Here is a 24,469-nt window from a genome sequence, read left to right on the forward strand (position 1 = left end):
CCAAATCAAGCTTTGCTATGAATAGAAGTATTTCTTTTGCGGTTAAACGGGGCTGAAGCAGAGGGTTGTTTGAATATGGACATCATGCGTGCTAATCAAGTCAATTATGGACAACCAAGTTAATATTTATGAGCTATAACCATGGACGTTGACAAATGCTAATAGGATACGTATGATTCTGAGCGAAAACAGCAGCTTGTTATATAGATGTATCGTATTTAGAGAAAACTACGCTACCAACTCCTCGAGTCAATGCTCTCATTATACCTCCGCTTGATCAAAATATAGGAAAGATACATTGTAGGTAGGTAGACACGTTACTCACCCTAGCATCATACTCGCCATCACTGAGGCGGCACCTCGACGAAGTTGACTTGATTTCCAAAGGCTGATGAATCATTAAAAAGGCGAATGTAGCTGTCATAGTTATTCCCGTACTTGCTGCCAATCGAGGTGCCCGAGTTGCAGTGCTCACTGTCGCCGTAGCAGTGGGTGCCAATGGAAACAATCTGTCCACCATCCTTTCGTAAAATAGGAGCCCCATTTTGCCCTAATGTGGCGGTCAGAAATGATCAACGTGTGTGAATGGCAACTTACCCCCGAATGTAGAGACTTGGTACTCGATCAAGTTACGAGGACTCTTATTGAGGTCGTAGCTGGTGCTGGCGAACTCGGCGTACATCTGCCCGCCGCGCTCATCATCGAAGGACTTGTCACCAGGATACCCGACGACTCCGAGTTTGACGTTTTCGCCTGACAAGGGTGTGGTCTCGAACTTGAAAGTGCCGAGGTTCCCCTCGAAAGGGCGATTTACCTTAATGAACGCCACGTCGCGCGAGCGGTTTTGGTTCGTCTCAACCCACTTGGCCGTCGTGGCGACGTTGACACCATATCGGCTCTGAACACCAGGAGACTTGACTGAATCACGTCCGTTGTAGCCGATATAGCACTTCATTTGCGTGCACGCACCGAGGTCGAGGCTCGTGGAGTAGACGACATCGCCACCCGTGACGATGAGGTCGGGGCGGACGAGCCAGCCGGTCCCTATTTTCCAGATGGAGTGGCCCGTTTTTGTGTTCTCGAACCTACTCTGGATCTTGACAATGGCTGGAACCAAGCGAGAGCTGTCAGCTGGGTGTTTGTCTCGCTTCATTAAGTTTACCTACAGCGGTACTTTCCACCATCCTGGAAATCGGCGCGATCGACTAGAATCCGCTTATCCGGGTCAAAAACGGACTCTCCACCCCGACTGCCATCGTCAGGCAACACAATCGACTCGACGGGTTGAGAGGTTCCAGGATCCGACAGTTTCCAGGTTGCGGCCCGGTTAGTACCAGAAGAGAGAGACATTCTTGACTAATGGAAAAATATAGCTACGAGAAATAGGTAAGCTAAAGATGACTGTCACCTTCGGCATGGGCGAGGAGATGGCCGTCTTTTTATGCAGCCCTGGGCTTCCCCCTCCAACTGAGGTAATTGGTGCTAGCTGGAAAACGACAGCCAGCCACTGACTGAACAGAGATCCGTATCCAGATATTCAGGTGGGCAATATTAGTGCGATCTAGGCCTAATACCCGAAGGCCAAGACTTGCGTCCTGGCCCAGAGCGGCTTGGCGCACTCGATACGCGAACCGCGTGCAACGTGGCTGCGACTATTGCCAATAGACGGAATGCGGGCAGTTGTCTAGACGCGGGAGGCTACCCGCCATGAACATGCTCACACTCGAAAGTTGACGAAATTTATATTTGCGCCTTCACTTTTTCTCTACAAGCCAAAGATGAATATATCCGTGCTCTCTAAGAAACATGTCTATAAGTTGTCTGTATTGAGCACCGTCCAAGTTCAAGCTCCAACCTGCGACTCGTTTGTCAAACAATGTAGTTGAGTAGCCATAGTCGGAATTGCAGGATTGCCCTACTATGTAAACCCCAGGCGACCGTTTCAGGGGCCAATATTTAGCCAAACAAGTAGCGACGAGGTTCAAATCTCCCCTGTGAGAGCAGTATTTGCCGACGTCAATGCAGTATGCTGTTTTCCTGTCAGTTCCTGCGGCAAGAGGGAAATACATTAACTTACAGGCTGATCACTGACATTGCCCTCCTACGCAGTTATTGTCGCACCAGTCATGGATCAGCATGGATCCTAAAGTAGTTGTGGATGTACTTTGTATTTGACCGTCCCAGCAGAAGGATCAAGAAAGCCAGGGCAGAGGATAACGATTGCAGGAGACCTACAATATTGCTGCATCGTCCGCAGTTAAAGGGATCGATATTAGGGTCGATACATCTGCCTGCGCACCGTATCCCGTCTTGAGGGCATACATCGCCGTCTCAAGGTCCCAAGAGCCATCTGAGCATCGTCCATCAAGTGCGCACTAGAGAGTATCAGTTCAGAAAGCCAGGTATAGGGAAAGGGAGAAATCATACTGCTCTACTACAGGCTCCTCAGTTGTACGTGTCCCAGTCAAGGGACCTGCACACACCGCTCCATGCAGTTTGGCCAGGGCCGCATTTGCAAACGCCTCCGCTGCACCAGCCATTATCTGGGCACTACGGAGTACCAGATCAAGAAAATCGGATATAGAAGGAACGGGAGCAGGCCTACCTTGTTTCCACAGTCTCCGCAGTTCAACGGGTCACGATCAACAGTGGCGCACCAGTAACCACAGAGCTTTTGGTTGGCAGGACACTGGCAGCTGCGTCCAACGCAAGTGGTTCCGCCTGTACAATATAGGACATGAGACAAACAAACAATGACTGGGAGAAAGGAGAGACACGTACCATTTTGCCACAGCTACCACAATTCCTGTCATTATTCTCCAAGTTGGTGCAGGCAATGCCAAAGCAAATAGTTTGGCCAGCAGGGCATGTGCAGGTGCCTCCAATGCAAGGGCCTCCCATCCCACACTACAAGGCATTAGAGAAAGGACAAGTCTTAGGAGGAGTAAGGAAACAGACGTAGTTGTAGCATCTCCCACAATGCCAAGAGTCAGTATTAACGTTGGTGCATTGGCCATCGCAGGATTGGTTTTCAGCGCCACCAGGACAGACACAGGCGCCCCCAACACAAGAGGCTCCGCCTCTACACTGAAGCATGTGTCAGCAGGGCCAAAGTAACAATGAATGAAGAAAATGAAGATACCTGGAGTTTGCAGACTCCGCAGCTACTTGAGTCGGTATTGAGGTTAAAGTACCCGTCATTGCACCAGGTTTTGCCGCTGGGACAGCCGCAGCTGCCTCCGAGGCAAACCGAGTCGCCTTGACACTACACATGAGGGTGAGAAGATGACACAGAAGCTGGGAAGAGATTAACTTACCGCACTGCCACAAGTGCCACAATTGTTCTTGTCTTTTGAAAGATTCTTGCATACGCCATTGCAGGGGAACATGCCGGCCGGGCAGACGCAGTTACCTGCAGAACAGATCGTCCCACCTAAACACTAGAACTAAGGTAAGAAGATATAACAAGAGATAAGAGATTAACATACTATGTTGCCACAGGAGCCGCAGTTCTTCTTGTCTGTTAAGAGGTTCTTGCAAGCGTCGCCACACAGGGTCAATCCGGCTGAGCAGATGCAGGAGCCCTGATCACAAGACTGATACTTTTTGCACCAGCCATGTTGAAATGATTAATCAGGCCCTCGAGAATCCTCATAAACACACACTTACGACATTGCGACATGCTCCACAGTTATTCTTATCCTTCTTCGTGTCGACACAGCTGTTGCCGCACAGCGTCTTGCCACGGGTGCTGGCCTTGGGTCCACAGTTGAAGCAGACTCCTTTGCCTGCTTTGGCATCTCTTATGCACGCGCTGCGAGCGGACGAGACAGGGAAGTTGCTGGAGCACCATCGGTCACAGATCCAATTGGGTGTTCGCGTCGCTCCCAAGGTGGGACCTGTCCAGTCAGTCACTGGTAACGGGGCGCCGTGGAAGCTCTTACCGATGGCGAAGCTGAATAGGAGGTCCAGCACGAGGCGGAGCATGTTCGGCCGCGGGTTTGTTCAAGTGATGATGGAGCAAGGTTCGTCGCATCGAGGAATCTCGATTGCTTAATATTTGAAACATCAACTGGCGAACGCGGCAAGGGGCTTTGGCTTGGGACATCGAGATGGGCCTGAGCGGCTGTATGCAGGAGGCGTTGACATCACGGGCGTCTAAGAGGCGTGTTACTGCGGAAGACTGGATGTTACAACTCTAGGTGGCCAAGATACTATTCGACATATACTATTAGGCTTAGTAATGGACCAAAACGGAAGAGCCGCCTACGAATATAGTAAACAATGTTTCGTGAGTGCCTCAATACGGTACGGAATTGCCAGCCTACACGATCCCAATGTCGGCAATGAAGTCATATTAATACAGATTACCACTAGGATAAATAGAAAACACTTGAAAGAAATGCTACCCCGACAAAACCCCAACTCATCCAGGCATGACTCGCAGAGGACAGCGAGTCGTAATTCAAGCATTCATAGTCCTTGGGAAGGACCGACCTGTTACGAAGCTCCTCAAAAGGCGTGCAGTTGAATCCCATTGGTTCTGAATATTGGAGTACTGCCTGCTCCAAGTAGAAAGAGTCCAAGACCTTGGCCGGATTCGAGCCGTTGCGAGCTGCTAGGAACGAGTCGCTAAAAACACACACTTTAGATGGATCCAGCGTCAGAAGATGAGGAAACTCACAAGAATCCGGTGGAGAGAGGGTTACCGATGATGCTGATTCTGCTGATGTTTCCTTTAGGCCAGTACCAGAACTGGTCTTTCTTGTTCTCGGGGTCGCGATACTCTGATATCAGGGTGAGGTTCTGATTTCTCTCAATCTTGATTGTCATGTCCTTCCAGTCAACGGCTTTGGCCGGCATTCGAATCCTCTGCAGATTTCCATGGCCAGAAATCGTGAGGTTGGTGATCTTGTCAAACATGGTCAGATCAATCTCCTTCAAAGGAGAACCATCAAAATAGAGCTCCCCGACATTGATCTCCTTGACGTTGGATGCGCGTGTGATCTTTGTGAGTTCACCCTCAATTTGCAGGAGCCCAATATTCATCGTCTCTGTTTCTGAGCTGCCGAGCGTCAGCTCAGTGTTGTTTGCCCTTATCCAGATCTTGCTGGTATTTGCATATCCGATTGTGACGCTCTTGAGTTTTGGAAGGCGGTTGGCGTTGATATGCACTGGCGCCCACGACATGAGGCGATCGTACCCCGACTCTCGAGATATGGCTGTGAGGGGATACTTGAACCAGCTGTCGAGCGATGAAACCCTGACCCCCCAGAACTGAAGACCTTGCGACCAAGCGCCGTCTGTGAAACCCTTGAGACCCTCGTGTTTCAGCTCGGTGAGGTGGTTCGCCTCAATGTTGAAGGACCCCAGGTGCGTGAGTTTGGTAATGTCGAGCTTCCTGAGGTAGTGCATGCGTTGCAGGACAAAAGACTCCTCGACTCTAGTAAGCTTGGGAAGCAGGAATTCCGAAAGGCCCTCAAAGGCCCAGAAGTAGATGGAGCCGTTGATCGTCTTGAGAGTTGAACATTCGATTGTGATGGGCTTCAACGTTGTGGGATACGGTCCGCCGATTTCTGTTTCATTCCCCCATTCGGACTCTCCCGTGTACGTGATATCCCCGTTGATGAACTCGATACCATCGAGATTAATGGACTCGTCGAGGTAGTCGTCAAAAGTCAGGTATCCCTGGATGTCTTTGCAGTTCTTTCGAACTTCATCAGCGTCATCCTGGGATTTGATTGTAACATTAGCACATCCCGCAGCCCAAACAGCTTCTACAAGAAAAGTCAGTTCGACAGAGTTTTGCACCTGCTCGATACGTGCTCACCTAGGAAGAAGCAGAGAAAGGCGACGACGGCGCCAATACGTTGGAGATACATCTTGACAAATTGATCTGCGCCATGTGGAACTGGCGTTGCTAGGGAAATGTGGAATTGTGCTTGGACATATACTCGTGCATCGCTTCTGAAAAAACAGCCCAAGGCAAACTCTGGGCACCGTTTCGCTCCTTCAGGGGCAAAGTCAGGCGAGGCAATGCTAAATAGCCATTCGTCGGTTGCCTTGGGGCCTCATCAGGGGATTAGTTGCCAAGAGTTGCCGTGATTGGGCTACGCCGTGTTGCCCTTGAAGAGTGGGGAGAAAACTCAACTCCCAGTGGTCAAGGTCCGAGATATCCCTGTTATACAGTCCATTGTAATGAGCTTTTGTGCCGTTGAACCGTCTTAACAGCACAGCACCTGATCTTGGCACAATTTAGGTAGCATTTACTGCGCCTTGTCTGATCCTACGGGAAAACTACCTCGGTTGCAATTATGCCTAATGCCAAGTAGACAAAGACCAACAGTTTCCAGTGAACTTTTCTCAACTGAATCCCCAGACCTAGCTTGGCAGATTTTCTTTCTCTAAGCAACCCGTTTGATGAATAGCCAGTCGTGCATCTGCCCGCTAAGGAAATTTCACAAGACTTGATAGCTCAGATCAACTGGAACTTCAAGTGAGTTCTATAGTCCATTCCAAAAGAACTTATTGCCAATGCCCACCAATCAAAGGCTCTACTCTGGACCTCATCTTTCAACCCTCTGGTAGAGGTCCCTTGCACGACTCCCCATGGTTCACAGCAGATACACATGGAGTTCAGGGTCCAATCACGTTGTCTACTAAGAGACAGTAAGATCGGAGATCCTCTTTTCAACATCTCCGGGGGAAACGGACCCTTTGCCTCGGTTGTTCATACCCCAGTTTTGTTCGACTCTTTCGGGATTGCCAGCCTTGTCGCTTTGTACATATTCCCAATGGTAACCGAAATTGAGGTGGAAATGGTAACCCGGAGCAAATGAGAGATGAGGCGTAGACCTGATTAATTGAGAACATCCGCCTATAGCATACCTCCACGTTTCACCGCCCAGTGCAAAAATGTCAGAATATCAAATATTCCGTGGCATCATATTTTCATACCTCTCATTCTCTGAACACAGTTTTAGGTCATGTCCACGACATTGTTCATAACAACGAGCAAGGCGGGTAAGGCACTCAGTGAAAACTCGTTCACATTACACTTGTGTACTTCAAATGCAAACTGCTAGCCTGCTAACCCAGGATTTACACCCTACAAAATACCTTTTTCATTATAAAAGCAAAGGTAAACGTTCTCCTAGGCAGCTTTCGGATCTACCTCATCTGTCACTTCGTCATGATGCTGCCAGCTCCAGCCAGCTTAGCGAATGAACCTAGAAGTCACACTGTCATTAGCGAACGTGTTTTCCCTGCTTGTGCCCTAAATAAACTCATGAGCCCTTAGTCAGATGTTTCATCGCCACATAGGTACGATACTAGATCATGAATCCAGGTGTCAAGAGCTCGGGCTTTTTTGCCGCTAGGTGTAGGGTAGGCTCCTCGGACATTGGTGGAACTTTGAGACACGGAGCCAACAACCAAGGTGTGAGGATTCTGTGACGAGCTGTGCAAAACAGTAGTTTCATATTAATTTGTTTCACTTTGATTCAGGTAGACACTCCAGTGCATTTCGAACTACCTGGTCCAGTTTGATGGTCTTCGATCACGTGCAGCGAAGCTCGACACTTTCGCGTACTAAGTTTGGCTACAAAGAGCTTGGGACAAGCTAACTTAACCTTACCGGGCATGTACTAGAACTTTGCGAGATTAAAAAAGGTACTGGAAGACACCTGAACTCGACTGAGTCCTCATTGCGTGGTGCGACTGTGTTCCGACTCTACGATGACGACAAATCTCTAACAAGCTGTAACAATGAAGACGAGCTTGGGCCCCAAACGCAGTGTCTACACGTCGAGAATCTGAAGTAGTAGCGCTTAATGGACCTACAGCCTAGATATAAAGGCTTACAAATTGTACCTCAGAGGCTGCAAGACCCCTGTTGACATTCTTCAGGGTGCTGATCGACACTGCGGATGCGGCTCCTCAGCGGGTAACAAGTATCCGCGTGGGTGGAACACCGTAATGACCTAACGTCATTGTGTCCTAGAGCCTACCACTAGTGCATGATCCGACGCCTCGGGTGCTTCATCCGCCACGGCTCCAGAGAATCCGATTGAAGCCTGATCGCGAGATAGGACTGGCGGGACTCTGCACGGATGCTGCTGCGATGAATACGGCGTAGCCTCTCACACTAACGAATAGCTAGATCCTTGGCTCTCCGGAAACAAAAGCAAAAAACCCAGCGATCTCCCAAGTGACAAATCCAGCGCATAACTATGGGGTTCGCGGGGATCGGGCCCTTTCTGTTTTGTCCTGCTGAGTACACCATGACAAAAACATGACTCGGATGTCGACCGAAACGTGAGCCTGAGGAAAGAAAGGCCCCTGAACCATGGATGGAGATAAACAAAAGAGTGCAGAGTGGATGATGGGGATCCATCACGCCACAGGTGAAGCGTGCTCTGCCAGGGCCAGCCATGGAGATTCTCTCACTCCACACAAGAGATGCCCCCCTGAGTTTTAACTACTCGGCGGAACAGATCCGCCCGGCAAAGTCCTCGCTACGGTGGAAAACGTCTGCCGAGATTCGCTGACCATCTCTGAGTGACACTGCCGTGGCTTCTGATGAGGCTCTTGTGTCAAAGGCTCTACCCAAGTTCGCGCTCGATGCTACATCCGGGTCGGCAACAACCGTACATCCACGTGGCGTGTTTCCGACCTCGAATGACATGCCAGGAGGAGCCATCCCCATTGGCACGGCAGGGAATCTGTTGGTTAGACAGCATGGAGAAGAAACACTTCTTACTCGCGGCCACGTTTTTCTCGAGGCCGTCAGCAGGGATTTAGCATGGAACGCTTTGACGACGAATGACTCGTGCCTTGCAGATAGCGGGTTAGCGCAATGTCGATCTCCCTCTCGCTGGGAATAGGGAGGCCGGGCGGCTTCTGGTAATTCCCGTTGGCCGGCAGGGGTTCATCCCATGCCGTCTCACATCCTGCCGTGCATCATTGCCGTGAAGATTTGGCCTCGGAGCCACGATTGGCGTCTCAGCGACGGTGGACTTTTGCGGGGACAACCAAGATGGTCCATGTCGACGCGTGCCTGGATGAGCCCTGGAGGTGGCGACCGTAAGCATGCGTTGGTGTTGATGTTAAAGAGGCTGCTCCCATGCGTCCTGCGCGTCCGCTCTTGTCCCCGATTCTACGATTTTACGTATCACCGTTTCCCGCCATGGCTAGAGACATTACGTCGTTTGCCGCCGAGGCCTTTACCCTCCTCTCGGTGGGTATCATGGTCATCATCCTCCGAACATACGCCCGCATCCGACAAGTGGGCATCCGCAACTTCGAGGCCGACGATTACCTGATGCTGCTGGCGATTATACCCTACTCGATCGAGACGGCCCTCGCGTATACGGTCAGCGCAAAGTACCACGGATATACCAACAGTGCCATGACGGACGAAGAGCGAGCGTCTTTATCCCCCGACAGCGAGGAATACGCGTGGAGGTTAGTGTGGTCCTTGATTCGTACGGGAGGGCCCAGTTAACACAAGCTTATCGTAGGGTTGGCGGATCCAAGATCCAGGTCGCCGGTTGGGCCATGTACGCGACTGTTCTATGGGTCATCAAGAGCGCGCTGTGCGCGTTCTACTTTCGACTTACGGTAGGTTTATTTACGTGTGGAATACGCTGCAGTGCTAATGACCTCAGTCTGGACTTGCCAATTACAAGATTCGCATCCACATTGGCTTTGGCTTGATCATCACGACCTATATCGTCATCATCTGTTGCATTTTGTTCAGCTGCCATCCGTTCCACCGCTTTTGGCAGATCAACCCTGACCCAGGAAGTATGTCCCATCCTCTCTATCTTGATTCTTGCTACGAGGGCCATCTGAACTGACCACCTTTAGACCTCTGCCAAGCCGCATCTTCAAAGCTTTACATCTTCATTATAGTTGTTCTCAACATCGTCACCGACACATATCTCCTTCTCATTCCACTTCCCATGCTATGGGGTGCCCGCATTCCGACGGTTAAAAAGTATGGCCTCGTGGTACTCTTCTCTGGTGGAATCTTTGTTATGGTCGCTGGTCTGCTACGATGTATTCTTATTCTCAAGGTATGTCCCAGTAATCGTCGGCACTGCTACCAAGGCTGACTCTTACAGAACCCCCGCACTGGACCTTCAGAAGGATCTTCGTGGGCTGTCCGAGAGTCATTCGTCGCTGTCGTCACGTCCAACCTGCCAAGCACATGGGGATGGATGCGACAGAAACTCAAGCCCCTATTCGGCTCTCTCCTATCATCAAACAACACGAGCACCAAGTATAAGGGAGGACCCGAGCCTGGAAGCATCATGCTTGGAGATCAAGGTGGATCGGGCTGGAGAAGCCATAACGGACGGTCACTCAAGTCGGGTACCAGGAACCAGAGTGTTCATGATCGCAACATCTTCATACATGCTGGGGAAGCCAGTTCGGATGAGATTATTCCTTCGCGGCATGATGGCATCACCAAAGAGGTCGAGTTTACCGTTTCAGCGAGCACGGCGAGATGATGGATTCCATTAACTGATCGCCGAATGCACACCTTTATTTCGTAGATATCTAAATAATGAGTTAATGTCTAATACTGGCAAAATGGCCACGAAACTGATGCCCTGCATGCTTCACGTTAGTGACGTTAGGTAAATAACATCATGGACTCTTCATCTAGTAGGCAGTAAAAGGCTGAGAGAGGATGATGAGCATATGGTTCATTCCGGGTTTCACTTTCTCGAAATCAGGCCTCGGGTGCTGTCTCAGGGCTTCCGTGCCCCCACGGTTCTGAAACGGAGCTTAACAGTTGACATGAGAGACTCCTCTCATATTAGATGAGAAGTGTCTGCCTTTGCCGCCCTACCTGCGCTGCCGTCATCGGAAAAGGCATACTCCGGATAGAAAACTAGGCTGTGTAGCTCAGCATGATCTGGGACACCAAAGCGGCGGCGTACAGCGACATAGAACAATACGAAGAGAGCAGAGATGAATGTCCTCGAGATACTTACCGCGTACCCCCCCGCTTATTCCGAACTATTTTTACCCTCTGCATGCGTCAATAAAACACTGATTGTAATTCTTGGCTCAATATCTTGGTTGTTCGAGTCGGCCTAACAAGGCCTCTTACCCTGAGGCCCAACGAGACTAACTTGCCAGCCTCGGCGACTCTGATATCATACTCCGACGATGGATAGTAATAACAGTGCTAACCTGCATGCTTTGCCGGCGGCGATTGATGTGGACACCAAGGTGATCAAGAGAGACTGAAGCAAGGATAACTTCGAGAACAGTCAAGAGGTTCACAAATGTTATGATGCAGAACCCGACATATAGGTATGCATACATCGCAAGGGCGTAGAATACCAATTTAAGATACTGATGAACTCTGCCGTTTCCAATGGGAGACTTATTCCAACGATTGGCTGGACGTTGGACGGCCGTTTGCTCTGAGGGCTGAATAGGATCAAGGTATTTCATGTCTCTACCTCATGCTGCAATCAACCAAGGAAACGGTTGCTACAGGCGTTCGAGTACGAAAAAACCCGTTTTGGTCATGTTGAGGTTCTAGCAGTTGGCTCGCTATTAGTTTCGCCTCTAAGCAGTTCAAAATGCGAGTATGAGCGCATCTCTGTGGCCAAGTCACCATAGTGGAATGATCCGTAGGTTAACATATGGGCAGCATTGTGTGGTTTAAGCTAGTCTACTCATCGCGAGAGATTTACCTTCTATGTTTGTATAAGGCCTTCGAAGCCGCTCCTAATTTACGCATTCAATGATAGAGAAGTCCCAGGCGGCGAATACTGGCATGGCCAAGATCTAGCTTGCCAGGAACGCCTATAATCTGATCTAAAGAATTCGAGGATGGCACCCACACTATCAACATCTCCCTCCATGTGGTTGATGGAGGTATAACCTCGTAGTGAATCCCAATCGTCTTGGGCCTTGAGGTACTCCTCCAGCACGTCGAGAAATTCCGGGTCATCGAGTCATGTCGCTGCGGTTGACTGAAGCGACAGGGGTTACTCCCACCAATGTCCTCAAGGCCGCGTCATCAGCGACTCTTGTCTGAATCAAGCAACGCCACATCATAAGGCGGAGCAAAAGAGGTCGCTTGAAATAAGCTTACTTATGTCGTGGATGTGACTGGGTGAATAGCTGGGATATGGGATTTCCTCCATCACACTACCGGATGGTCTTGGGGTTATTGAACGCTGGGAATTTTTCACCGACTCAGCTACCCACTCTGAGTTTCCTCGATCTGACCTTATCGTGTTTCAGGTTGACTGGACTGGCCCGTCATAGCAAGTGATCCAAACCGTGATGGAACTTTGTTCGCCAGCTTGAAGGGCCGCGAGACATCAACAATTGCCGTGGCGAAGGTTCAAGGGCGATTTTTGCACTGCTGATCTTTTCAAAAGTGTCTTGGTTATGAGCCACTATCAGATCATCATTGGCTCCAGGATTACATGCACCTATACCAACATCTCGTATTGTTGATGAGATACCTAAGCGGAGAGCTGGCTCCGAGACGAAAAGTACGGAGCCCTTCCGTGCCTGCTGAGTAATCGGAGGCGCGGCCTCCGTGGATGACAAGGCCGAGTCATTCTCACACTGAGCTGTGCATCAATAACCACCAGTTGACTCACTGACCCACCTTTTCCACTTGTAACTGTAAAAGCTTGTTTGAGTAACTGTAGAAGAGCCCATGCAACTCACGGAGACGCTATCCGCAGTCTGGCGTGACACTCGGTAACATCGAGAGGTATGTTTGTCAATCCCTTCCACGCTCTCGCCAAGGTGAGACACAACAATGCAGATCCGCCAATTTTAGACCGCGAAGCCCCAATTTTGGCCCAACTTTACCCTGGGATAGTGAGCAACCGAAGCATCAAGGTCTGCCGTCGCTCTGGCAATTGGTCCTCTCCGTTGGACCCCTGGTCTTGATCCCCTTGGCCTCTACTAGATGGATCCTTGGGACCAAAGTCGCAACGACTATGGATTGAAGGAGTGGTGCTGTTAGTAATGTAACTCATGGGTAAATTGAACAAGGGGCTGACAACGTACCACAACGGACACTTGGTTGATTGTTTGACCAGCCACGGATCAATGCAACTCCGGTGAAACTCGTGCTTGCAAGGCAAGATACGCACGTCTTCTTGCGCGGCAAAGTTTTCGGTGCAGATAGAGCAAGCAGGAGGTCCAGACTCGGTTGTACGAGCAACAAAGCCGGGTGTAGAGTCCTTGCGCGCTTCCCTTGGTTGTACCTCAAGATCGGTGCTCGCAGTCATAGAGGCCCCTTTGTGGGCGAACTTTACCACAGGGAATGTATCCAAGACGGCTCGAGTGAGACCTTGGATCCGGGTCTGTGAAGAGTGCCCATCCTGCCCGTCTCGTGGTCCATATCGTTCTGGGTGTCGGTACGCGCGAATAGCACCCGCGAGAGTAGTCAGGACAAACAAGGCGAATACTGATCCACCAATGCTAGATACGACGACCAGAACCTTATCACCTCCACCAGCTTCTCCCTTTTCCCCTTCACCAGACTGGTCAAGAGAGCCTAGGTTTCCGGTAATAGATACCTGGACACTGGCTGAGAGCTTGATAGCTTCTTCAAGGTAAGAGATACTGCGCCGAGCGTCGCTTGCGTTCACCGTAGTGAATATTTTGCCAACGACGGATGATCCCTCCAGCCAACACCAGTCGCCGGATGTGGTATATAAGACGATGGCGTTCGGCTCAGAATCAAGCACCTTGTTGAGTAATGTGCTGGGGCTTGAGCTGGTCGGTTCAATGTCGCAGGACAAGTACGCCATTGAGCCTGGACCAGTAGATGAATTGACGTTTGACGCCCGGACAGATACCATGACGCCCTCAATATCGAGTTCCTACACAGAAGGACAGTTAGAACCTGGAAGCGAGACTGGACCGAGTTGTTCTGTACCACATCTTCTTGACTTGTGTTGCCAGTCTGAGGCAATGTCGCCAGCATGTAGTGCAAAGGTGGCATGTCAAGGCCTTTGGAAACTTGAAGAGTTATCATCAGAGAGCCAAGCGGTCTCTGGCCATGATGCTGGTGATAGGTAATGGCTGTAGTCCGAGTGGCACCGCGTGTAATTAGCGACAATGCAAAGAAAAGACGATGGGTTATCATTCTGTCTATCTGACTGCCATTAATATAGAGAAACTGAATGATAATATATCAAGTGTTGGTAGGGTATGATGAAACTGATAAAGGATTAACATTTGTAGCTTGTGTCGGCCGCGGTCAAGTCGTTTAAGGGTCGTCGGACCTAATCGAACCATACAGTCTATCACATTTCCCCTGTAGGGCAAGTCCGGCAAGGGAGGGGTACGGGATTCGCCTTTGGGGTGGGCATGATGAGGGAACCGGTTCGGGTCGACAGTCTATTTGCCCCCTTATCCACACCCCTTGCTTTTTTATGGGATGAGATGGTTGCAGCAAAATCCGTACTCGGTACTGATGTGGATAAAAGACTCCCCCCACTGGCTTCGTCATTCGAAATGAGAGTTGCCATGAAGACAAGAAAACACGGAGTCCGCACCTCCGAAAACCTTGTGGGGAGCCTGCATGGGTTAATAGACTTGGATTACCTGCAAGTGGGGATTGCGGTGTGGCAACGGGCATTGGAAATCGTCCACGCATGGTGCCTCATCTTTTAAGTCATCGGGCGACGTACATTCATGATTAGAATCCATCATCCTCATCATTGGCTTCTTTTCATCACAGCCAAATCATGCAGCCAAACTCGTCGACTGACCATGACGAACGCTCGCCGCTCCTTGCGGGCGTTCAGCACCCTCCAGACCATCGCGTCCCAGCTTCGATAGCACGGCGTCTCTATTTATCACATTTCTTGTCAACATGGAACTCACGCGTTTTCGAGTTCGGTGCTGTTTTGTACATGGCCACCATATTCCCCGGGACGCTTATGCCCATGTCTGTGTACGCCTTCGTACGTGGACTATCTGCTATTGCTCTTGCGCCGGCGGTTGGCCTGTACATTGATACTGGTAATCGTCTGCAGGTCGCTCGAGTGTCTATTGGTCTGTTATATCCAGATTGCTCCCTATACCAGTACTCTTGCTGACTTTTGCCTACCTATACCCAGTCTTTCAGAGAGTCGTCGTCGCTGCCTCATGTGCCATCTTCTATATCCTCCTCAAAGGCCTTCCCGCCGGCTCTCCCGCAGGACTCGGACTGCTCCTAGTCGCCACCTTGTTCGCCTGCATCGAGAAGCTTTCCTCTATAATGAACCTCGTGTCGGTCGAGAAGGACTGGGTATGTTTTCCGTTCGCACCACTCTATGGATCGGCTTTGGGGCTGACTCTACGGTAGGTGGTAGTTGTTGCAGGGAAAGATCCTGAGGCCCTTCGAATCATCAATGCACAGATGCGACGTATCGACTTGCTGTGCAAACTACTCGGCCCCCTATTCATCGCCTTGATAGATGGATATTCCTCAGAGGTAGCCATCGTCGTCAATTTCGCCATGAATGCGGCATCAGTCGTTGTCGAGTACTTCGCAATCGCGAGAGTTTACTGGGAGGTCCCGGAACTACAGAGGTCCAAACAGGAGCATCAGCCATCAGTTCAGTCCGGCTCGTCGCAGGATTCTGGTGGCTTGGGTAGGAGAAGCTGGCAACGGCTCAAGGTTGTTGTCATCAAGTCTGCCACCGACTTTGCTTTTTACTTTAACCACCGCGCCTTTCTTCCATCTTTTGCTGGCGCGATACTCTACCTCACGGTGCTTAGCTTTGCTGGCCAAATGGTTACATACCTTCTTTCCGCCGGCTATAGCTCGATGCAGATCGGTTTTGCTCGGACCTTGAGTGTTGTCTTCGAAGTTCTAGCAACGTGGTTTGCGCCTTGGCTCATGGGCCGGATCGGTGTCGTGAGAGCTGGCCTCTGGCTCAGTACTAGTCAGGTTATCACGCTGGCTGCTGGATTTGCTGTGTTTTGGATTTGTGAGGACAAGTCCTTTCTCTCGGCAAGTGGTCTTGTTGTGGGAACCATATTGAGTCGTTTGGGCCTCCGTGGATTTGATCTCTGCATTCAACTCATCGTCCAAGAGGTAAGGCTTCAACCACCCCACCCCGTGTTTAGTGATGCTGACCGCCTACTCAGGACGTCGAGGCTGAAAGTCGCGGTGCGTTTTCCTCTATTGAGGCCGCTTGGCAAAATGCCTTTGAGCTTCTCTCATACGCTTCAACTATACTTTTTTACCGTCCCAATGAGTTCAAGTGGCCCTCGCTTCTTTCTTTTGTGGCCGTCACTTCAGCGAGTGTAGCATACACGATATATGTCTATCTCCGTAGGGGTCATCTATTGCATCTTGAGTTATTGACAGGTTTATTGAGGACCAAGAAGGCAAAGCAGGCGGAACATGATAGGGGGATTAGTCGGATTACCTCTAGTTCCGATGTCTAGACCCCTCGCTATGCTTCGAAGGGGAATATTTCATAGACATGGCGTACTAATACCCATGAGGCCAGTTGGTATGGGAGTTAGAGGGAAGTTTATTCTTGGTTTGAAAGGGCACGAGAGACAGGGGGCGTTTCCATTTTGTTTCTGACTGCTGGGGTCTTCTGGCTTAGTTATTCCATCGAGGGCCGGGCTTCTACTATAATAAAGAACACATTACTACAGGAATAACATTGAGAAGATGACTGAGCGTAGAATTTATGTACGTCTATTAAATAACATATGTCTATGAAGTCTCCCCATTACATCCGGAATACTGTCGGGTTCACAGCCGGGTGTGTCTCCTCAGGTGCCTCGAGACTCCACGCATACTGTCCCGCGACACAAGTCTCATCGCACTCAAAGCAATCAAGGTTGAACCACAGGTACCACTGCGGTGACCTAACGCCCCATTCAAGGTCGTCCATGGTCTTCTGGTCAACGGCAATGACACACTCAATGTCGGGATACCAGCCAAAGGCCCGGCAGTCTGGGTTGGCCTTGCAGATAGCGGCACATGTGAGGGCGTCGACCGCGTCCTTTTGCTCGGGGAAGCGGTCCATGGATGCCTTGTAGTAGTTGGTAGGGTTGACCCAGTCAACCTTGCCCTCGCAGTTGCCCGTGTGGCCGGTGCGCTGGCAGAGCTTGATGGGCTCGTCGAGCGTGGGGCAGGTTGTCTCTGCAGGCTCTGCTGTGGTAGTGGTGTAAACTGGTTCTTCTGTAGTTGTTGGGTATGTGGTTGTGTATTCCTCGGCAGGCAGAGCTGTTGAGGGCTGAGATCCCCAGGTCCAGTCCCAAGAGGTAACGCAGTCTTTGCACACCCAGCAGTCACGATCATACCAGCGCCACTCCGCTCCCGAAGGGACAACTTCAAGCTCATCGACACTTCTCTTGTTAAGAGAAAGAACGCAGTTCATGTTCATGCTCCACTCAAATCCCCAGGCGCCACAGTCGGGGTTCGTGTGACAAAGGATAGCACAGTGAACCGGCTCCGAGACTTGAGGTACCCAATCATAGGGCAGCTTTGTGTACTGCGCAGGGTTGACAATCTTGAGCGAGCCACCGCAGGGACCTTGTTCCTTTTCAAAGGGTCTGTAGCAGATACCCTGACCCCAGTCCCACTCGCAGGCTTGCTCCTCAACAGGAGGCTCTGGGGTCGGGGTGAGCCAGATCCACGTCTCCTCATCACCGCCTGGGAGGGAAGGTTGCGTCGTGGTTGAGCGGATAAAGGTGGTGGTTGAGGGCTCATCATTACAGGCACAGGTCATGCAAGACAGGTCGTGCCAATAGTATATGCCCTCTTCGGGCGAGTCCTGGTTGGGATTGGCAGCAGGTATGAAGTCGGCGTCTTGGACCTCATGAGTCGAGAAGCGGCACGAGCGATCAGCGGGGATCCAAGCGGCAGACTTGCAACCAGGATAGAGAGAGCACCAAGCCACACACCACATCTGACTCCAAGGCGTGGGGTAGTCCTTAGGCTGCTCGACGGCCCAGCCAGCACCGCCATCTCCCGGCCAAGAGCCTCGGTAGGCGCAGAAGGCGTGGCCGATCTGCTTGTTGGACCACTGGCAGCCTTCGTTGAGAGACTTGGGACAGGTAGAAGCAGCAGGGAGCGTAAGAGCGGTAGTTGGCTCCTGAGTAGGCTCGGCTTGGGTAGTGGCCTCAGGCTCAGGTGTGACTGCTGTGCTTGGGATCTCCGGCACGGTTGTCACATCGTCCTCGTCGTTACAGGGACAGTTGAAGCATGAAAGATCATGCCAGTAGTAGACGCCAGCGGTATCGACATTAGGGTTAGGGCCGTGAACAAAGCTGGAGTCTTGCACTTCAAACTTCGAGAACCGACAAGTTCGAGTGTCGGGCATGTAAGCGACAGACTTGCAGCCGGGAGTGAGGGAGCACCAGCCCAGACACCACAGCTGGCTCAGTGGCTGGGGCCAGTTGTCAGGATGTTCTGTGACCTCCCAGCCTTGACCGTCGGGGCCGGGCCAGGAACCTCGGCTGGCGCAGTTGACCATATCATCGCCACTCCAGGGGCGCTTCCACCAGCAGCCGCCGTTGAGGGCCTTGGAGCAGAAAGTAGGAGGGGCGGATGATGTGGTGTCTGGCCGAGTTGGGGATGACTGTGTGCCGGGCTCGGTCCAGGCGGTAGTGAATTGAGACTCTGGTTCGGTTGTCTGCTGTTGCTCGGGGGTAGTAGTGTACCATGTCGAAGCTTCCTCGACACCGCTAGTGTACCAGGTCGAAACTTCTTGCTCAGAGCCGCTAGTGTACCATGTTGAGTGTTCTTCAGCTCCACTGGTATACCACGTGGAGGTCTCTTCAGGGGCGCTCGTGGCCCAAGTCGAAGCCTCTTCGGAGCCACCGGTGAACCGCGAAGTTTCTTGCTCTCCAGAGCCAGTAGTGAACCATGTAGGGGTCGCAGTCTCCTCCTCACCACTGGTGAACCACGTCGAGGTGCCCTGCTCTTCATTGGCAGGAAAGCTGGTGCTCTCACCAGGAATAGCACTGGTAGGCCCCACTGCAGGGGGCGTGAGAGGAGGGTTCTCTCCAGTGCCAGAGTTGCCAAAGTCAATGACAAAGTCGTTAATGGTCTCGGGTGTAACGAGGTTCGAAATAAAGACCGAGTCGACGAGGATGGTAGCGCCTCCACCCAGGAGACAGTTCATTCCGATGCGTAGAGGCGCGTTGACTTGGGCGGGCTGAACAGACTTGAGGACTTCGTTCCATGAGATAGCGGTGCCTTGGCTGAAGACCCAGCTCTGGTGGAAGACGGTACCACCGAGGTAGGCTGTCAGCTCGCAGAGATTGATGGCTTGAGGCGATGTGACGACGAGGTAGTAGAAGCGAATGGTATAAGGTGTCGAAAGGTCGAGGTTGGCGATCGTCTGGGAGATACTGACCGAGATACCCATGTCTCGCTTTCTGGAGCCGGTGTTAGAGGCGCTCATGGCGGCGGCGCCTCGTTCGTTGCTGCCAGGTTCTGGACGGCCCTGGCCTCCGACGATCTTTCCATCTCCATCAACATCCCAGTCGGGGAATGCTGTGGGATCCTCTGGGTCGATCTCGCCCATGTTACCGTTGCTAGCGAGGTTGCGCACCTTGGGGAGGGCGCCGGTCTGGGTAGGCTCAGAACCGGTGGCCGTGCTGGTGGAAGCCAGAGTAGACGCCAGCGTAGAAGCAGGGTTTTTAGGTCTGCAGACACTCGCTGCGGCTAGATTGACGGTGCCCGAGAGGGCCAGAGCCGCCAATGCCACGAGAGAACGCATCGTGGATGAAGGTCGAAAGCAAATTTCCTGAGAGAAACGTCTAACGATGAGGGTCCTCGGAGATGGGGCAGGTCTTCATTTTAAGGGACATGCCAAGCGAGAGAGCGGATCGACGGCTGAGCCTGATGGAGATAGGCTCACGATGGTCTCTAGCCAGAACGTTGTGGCCCCGGCAAGAATATCGATAGCTTCATGGGGCGCCTTGAGAAAGGACATTCAGCTGGTGGTACCCCAGTCAGCGACGCCTTAATTACGGGTCCTCGTCAATCTAGACTTGGACACCCGTGGGAAAGGCCCCATGTGAACCCCAAACTCCCTCTCCAGACAGGGGATCCGAGTCCAAATGCAGGCCTCGTCCGATGCAGGCGCACAGCAAATGTCCAGACTCACCTAGATTTAGCATGAGCTCCCTCTGAAAGGCTGTCTGAACCCCTGCGGAAATTTTCCACTCCCGCGGCTGTGGACCCTGGAGGCGTTCGGGAACGTTGTGGCCCTCGATAGTCTGTTGCGCTATCGCGCCAAGAATCAATAGACCAGCGCAATCTGGTAGGCGACGACCCGCTCAGCTGAGGGGGCTTTACGAGCTACTCCGTCTCGGAAGATTTAAACGATATTCATGGTCTGCCTAAGGTGCCTTTGGCGCTTCTGTCCATGATAGCCCCGTTTCTCCTTCAGCCACGCCGAAGCCCTCAACACGAGCTTAATTCTCCTTTAACGGCTCTGTCTGACCCGGAAACACCGTCTTGCAAAAGTCGGTTCGTTGAGTAAAGTACAAAAAGGAACGTGCCTCCGTGTAGTCATCGTCGAAGCCGAAACGTCCCCACATGTATTCGGCATCTGGAATATACATCCAGACGCCATTCTCAGAGGATTTCCTCTTTCTGGACTTTTGTCGCGCCCACTTCTGAACGAGGGCATTTCCGTGTGCATAGTCCACAAGGCCAACAGTGTTACTAGCGGCGAGCTCATCCTCCTCGTCTTCGACCTCTTCGACCCCATTGCCTCCGACGTAGTAACCCCAGTCATATCGATTGACGAGAAAAATCTTTTCAGCTCTCGTCGCATCGTTGTTAAATGTGTTTTCGGTTTCTTCGTATGGAGAGCCAGCCACCCGCAAGATCTTGGTGAGTTCTGGCAGAGGATCGACCTCTTGATGAGCCGCGAACCATCCGTCCACGCGCAGACTGTCTATGTCGTGAAGCTTGTAGACATTCCAGTTTCCATTTTTAGCTGGGACGTTGTGCTCAAACTGGTGAGCTACAACCGTGCCTGTAAGACGAGGACTGGGTGTTGGTGGTGATTGGATGGGGGCTTGAGCACCTCCCAGCATGTTGCTCAAGGTGCCGAAACAAAGAGCGCCAGAAGTGACGGTGAAGGAAGAGTCGATATGATTGGAGTCTGCCATTTTGTAAGGTGAAGAGTGATGAGTTACAATTGATGTAATAGCGCACAAAAGGGTGATCTTATAGTTAGTCGTTGGCGGTCATCAACCGCACGATGCGCTAGGGTGAGTCCAAGCGTGCACATTCAGGCAACCGCCGCTCTAGTCAACATAGAGAATTCGTCTGGATTCACGGTTTTTATCACAGGCAGAACTTCTGCGCTACGGTACCTTTGGCCGTTCACGAGCCCATTTAGGTCGCTTTCTGCCTAAAGCTGAACGCTCGATTCAGACCACTTGCAGCAAAACGGAGATATCTGCAGCGCCTTAACCATGCTTACGTCTTTTCATGAGAGAAATGCATCTTCTTTTTCCAAGAGGAGGGGATACTATTTTCTAACTTCGCGCTGACTTGCATGTCGCAACTACAACATTACAACAGCCACAAGTCCGACAGCAGCGAGTAAGATACCAGGGGCCTTGGAAAGAGCCCCAGCACTCACTGGCGCAACACCGGCGGGAACCGCACCAGAGGGAACGACATCAGTGGCAGGGACACCAGTAGGCTCATTCTGACCGTGGCAAGTTGTGCAGCCATCAGGGTTGGAGCTGCTGGAGGTGGTGCTCGCAGGGTGAATGCCTGTGACGGTGTGGTTGGAGGGATGGCTAACAGGCCCATGGATGGGAGTAGGATAAGGGTTCTCCTTGACAGGCTTGACCGTGATGACTTGGTTCTGAGTCTTGTAAGCCTCCTTGGGGCAGCCAGTTTGGCATCTGCACATGGTAGGCATGTGGATCGTGTAGATTGCGGTCGATTGAGGAGCCTTGGCAGTAACGGGACGCGTTGCCTTGCCGCCACAGGCACCATTTCCGGGGCAGTTGATGACATGGTAGGATGTGACCAGCTCCGTGGTGACTGAACCAACTGGGCAGTTGATCACAGTAGGGGGACACGAAGTAATTGTGTGCACCTCGCTGTATGTGACTGTCGAGGTCACACTCGCATGTCCCATGGGATAAGTCACCGTCGGGTATGAATTGGAAGTGGTGAGAGCCATGGACGTGTTGTGATATTGCGTCGAAGAAAGAGTAGAGGGGACCGTCGTTGAGTTGGCTCGAACCGAAGTCGTTGAGACAGTCGTAGTGTTGCCATCAGAGCGGCTGCACTCCCCGGTGAGAGCAGGGACAGCATTGGGACCCTTTCCAATAGCAACAAGTTTGGAGCCGCAATCCTCGTTGTTGGCAAGCCAGATGTTGCGGTTATCCCAGTCGTAAACAACATAAGCGGCACGTAGGAAGGTGTCTCCTAGGACGGGGAAGTCTGGTGATATGTCAGCCATGATGCTGGGCTCGAGGTTTTTTTTTACAAGACTTACTATCATCTTGAAAGACTCCAAGTCTACAAGCACCGTCAGGGCGCTTCCAGATAAAGTCTGCGTACGGAACCTTGATGACAGTTTCTCCAAAGAGAAAGTCGACGGTGCCGGCCATGTCCATCACCGAGCAGTCCACTGAGTACAGAGGAGACTCGGGGATGGTCTTGGCTGTAGGGAAAGAGTCGACAATAGCCTGGACGATAGGACCGGGGAGGGTGCTCAAGGTGTAACCGCTATCAAGCATGACGGCCTGTCGGGTGGGCTTGGAGAAGATGGGAATCTTCTTGCCGTTCTGGACAAGGGTGAGGCCGTCGAGATAGACCCAGTAACTGTGAACATTAGACAAGGTAGTGAAACGATAAGAATGTGATACCAACCGAGTATATCCGTCAGGAGAATCGTCGCCAGGAATGATGGGACGCTTCTCAAGTTGACCAGAGAACTTGCGTGTGTCGATACCACCAAAGATGACGGAGCCTGAGAAGATCAGCATGTTGCCACGTACCCAGCTATGTCTCGAGACTTACCTCTATCGCTACCAATACTTCGGATATCAAGACTAAAAGCTCGGCTGTTGATGAAGCCCTGGGTGGCTAGGTTGTCAAGGACCAAAGGATAGTCACCTTCCCAGCCGCTCAGCCATGGGCTGGCACCCATAACACCAACATTGGTGACGAAACTGCTGTCTGCGACTCCAAAGATTTGTTGCGAAATTCTCGCAGCTAAAGAGAAGGCACATCAGCGATGGCCGTACCAGATCAGAACAAAGAACACCTACCACCGACCGCAATGTAATCAGTGCTACGGTTGAACCTGACCATTCCAGTACCGTAAATGATAGTCCCCTGCGTCCCAAGATCCGTAAAAGTACTACTCTCATTAAAATGCCCGAACGACTCGCAAAACTCGGGGTTATCGGCCTGGCTGCAATCGGGATTCACCCAAAGCTCTGGAGATCCAGTATCAAAATTAACGGTAACAGTCTGGCCTGGTGTACCAATCGTCAAGTCGATGCTGTAAAAATTGCCATTCAGCTGGGCTTCCAGCGCAACCTCCTCCTGTCGCTTCGTGACGCCCTTGACGACGGGAGCGCCGCTGGACACGCGGAGCGGAAATCGGAGGAGCCCGTCTCCCTGCACTGAGAGGTGCTGGGCCTGCGTCGCAGCGACGAAGCCAGCAAAAAGAGCGAAAAACATGGTGAGAATGAACAAAAGAGTGGCTGGCGCAAAATGAGCCAAAAATTGAACGAGTGGCAGATGGTGAGAAACACACCCGGGAGGCTTGAAAACGCCAAAAACAAGGGCAGAAAAGTGAGAAACTGGAATACGAAGGGATGGAAATTGTTATGGATTATTCATCGGGGAGCATGTACGATGATAACATGTTAATTTCCACCCTCGTATTAGGTCACCTTAGCTCTGTTTGGACCAACGATGCCTTTTCGTTACTGTTTCTTGCTTTCTTGCTCACAAGTGACATTGGAGTATATGTAGACAATGCCATATTCAAGAGCATGTCTATTTAAACGCATATTCATACAGTCATTAAAGTGTCAAGCCTCTGGTTCAAGCAGTCGCATAAACAGGATGAAATGCGCCCCCCCTGCAAATTTGACATGGATCCGGTGCCTGAACCAAGCTTGACGAGGCACTAACAGTGGAGTCGAATACGGCTTGCAAGCCAATCACGTAACGATTCCATGCTCTGGTTCGTGCTGAGTGGACGGGGGGCGGGCAAAACATTCCGGCTCATCTGTGGATCATTTCTTGAGAGTCAACATGACGGCATAACCTATACTTGCAAAACGAAAAGCTCTTTCAGGTTGAATTAAATGGAAGCAACGTAGTTTAAGTGAATTACAAGTAATATGAATTAATCATCACATTTGGCTCAACTTCACACAAAAATTTTATAGGATAATTACAACCGCAACATCACAAATATCCTGATGTCGAGTCAGAAACAAT

At 51.4% G+C, this 24,469-nt stretch overlaps 6 protein-coding genes across 6 annotated transcripts; 1 reads left to right on the forward strand and 5 right to left on the reverse strand.

Annotated features, from left to right (window-relative positions):
* Nucleotides 1-344: 344 nt before the first annotated feature.
* Nucleotides 345-1,308, reverse strand: LRP88_00129 (trypsin-like serine peptidase; the record flags this gene model as incomplete). The annotated part of the gene is made up of 3 exons (XM_083236848.1): nucleotides 345-550; nucleotides 598-1,107; nucleotides 1,167-1,308. The coding sequence occupies 3 exons, from the start codon at nucleotides 1,306-1,308 to the stop codon at nucleotides 345-347; spliced, it is 858 nt and encodes a 285-aa protein (XP_083107217.1).
* Nucleotides 1,309-4,680: 3,372 nt separating this feature from the next.
* LRP88_00130 (uncharacterized protein) lies at nucleotides 4,681-5,882 on the reverse strand (the record flags this gene model as incomplete). The annotated part of the gene is made up of 2 exons (XM_083236849.1): nucleotides 4,681-5,777; nucleotides 5,831-5,882. The coding sequence occupies 2 exons, from the start codon at nucleotides 5,880-5,882 to the stop codon at nucleotides 4,681-4,683; spliced, it is 1,149 nt and encodes a 382-aa protein (XP_083107218.1).
* Nucleotides 5,883-9,187: 3,305 nt separating this feature from the next.
* LRP88_00131 (uncharacterized protein) lies at nucleotides 9,188-10,517 on the forward strand (the record flags this gene model as incomplete). Its single annotated transcript, XM_083236850.1, has 5 exons — nucleotides 9,188-9,465; nucleotides 9,522-9,621; nucleotides 9,669-9,807; nucleotides 9,871-10,079; nucleotides 10,128-10,517. 5 exons carry the CDS (start codon nucleotides 9,188-9,190, stop codon nucleotides 10,515-10,517), a joined length of 1,116 nt encoding a protein of 371 aa, XP_083107219.1.
* Nucleotides 10,518-16,742: 6,225 nt separating this feature from the next.
* LRP88_00133 (uncharacterized protein) lies at nucleotides 16,743-19,745 on the reverse strand (the record flags this gene model as incomplete). Its single annotated transcript, XM_083236851.1, has 1 exon — nucleotides 16,743-19,745. One exon carries the CDS (start codon nucleotides 19,743-19,745, stop codon nucleotides 16,743-16,745), a length of 3,003 nt encoding a protein of 1,000 aa, XP_083107220.1.
* A 700-nt stretch (nucleotides 19,746-20,445) lies between these two features.
* On the reverse strand, nucleotides 20,446-21,150 carry LRP88_00134 (uncharacterized protein; the record flags this gene model as incomplete). Its single annotated transcript, XM_083236852.1, has 1 exon — nucleotides 20,446-21,150. The coding sequence occupies one exon, from the start codon at nucleotides 21,148-21,150 to the stop codon at nucleotides 20,446-20,448; it is 705 nt and encodes a 234-aa protein (XP_083107221.1).
* Nucleotides 21,151-21,551: 401 nt separating this feature from the next.
* Nucleotides 21,552-23,698, reverse strand: LRP88_00135 (uncharacterized protein; the record flags this gene model as incomplete). Its single annotated transcript, XM_083236853.1, has 5 exons — nucleotides 21,552-22,447; nucleotides 22,503-22,831; nucleotides 22,880-22,979; nucleotides 23,030-23,224; nucleotides 23,281-23,698. 5 exons carry the CDS (start codon nucleotides 23,696-23,698, stop codon nucleotides 21,552-21,554), a joined length of 1,938 nt encoding a protein of 645 aa, XP_083107222.1.
* Nucleotides 23,699-24,469: the final 771 nt, after the last annotated feature.

This window comes from Fusarium phalaenopsidis (assembly GCF_050370095.1).
Source record: "Fusarium phalaenopsidis strain FUZ10S chromosome Unknown contig_32274, whole genome shotgun sequence".
Taxonomy (NCBI): Eukaryota; Fungi; Ascomycota; class Sordariomycetes; order Hypocreales; family Nectriaceae; genus Fusarium; species Fusarium phalaenopsidis.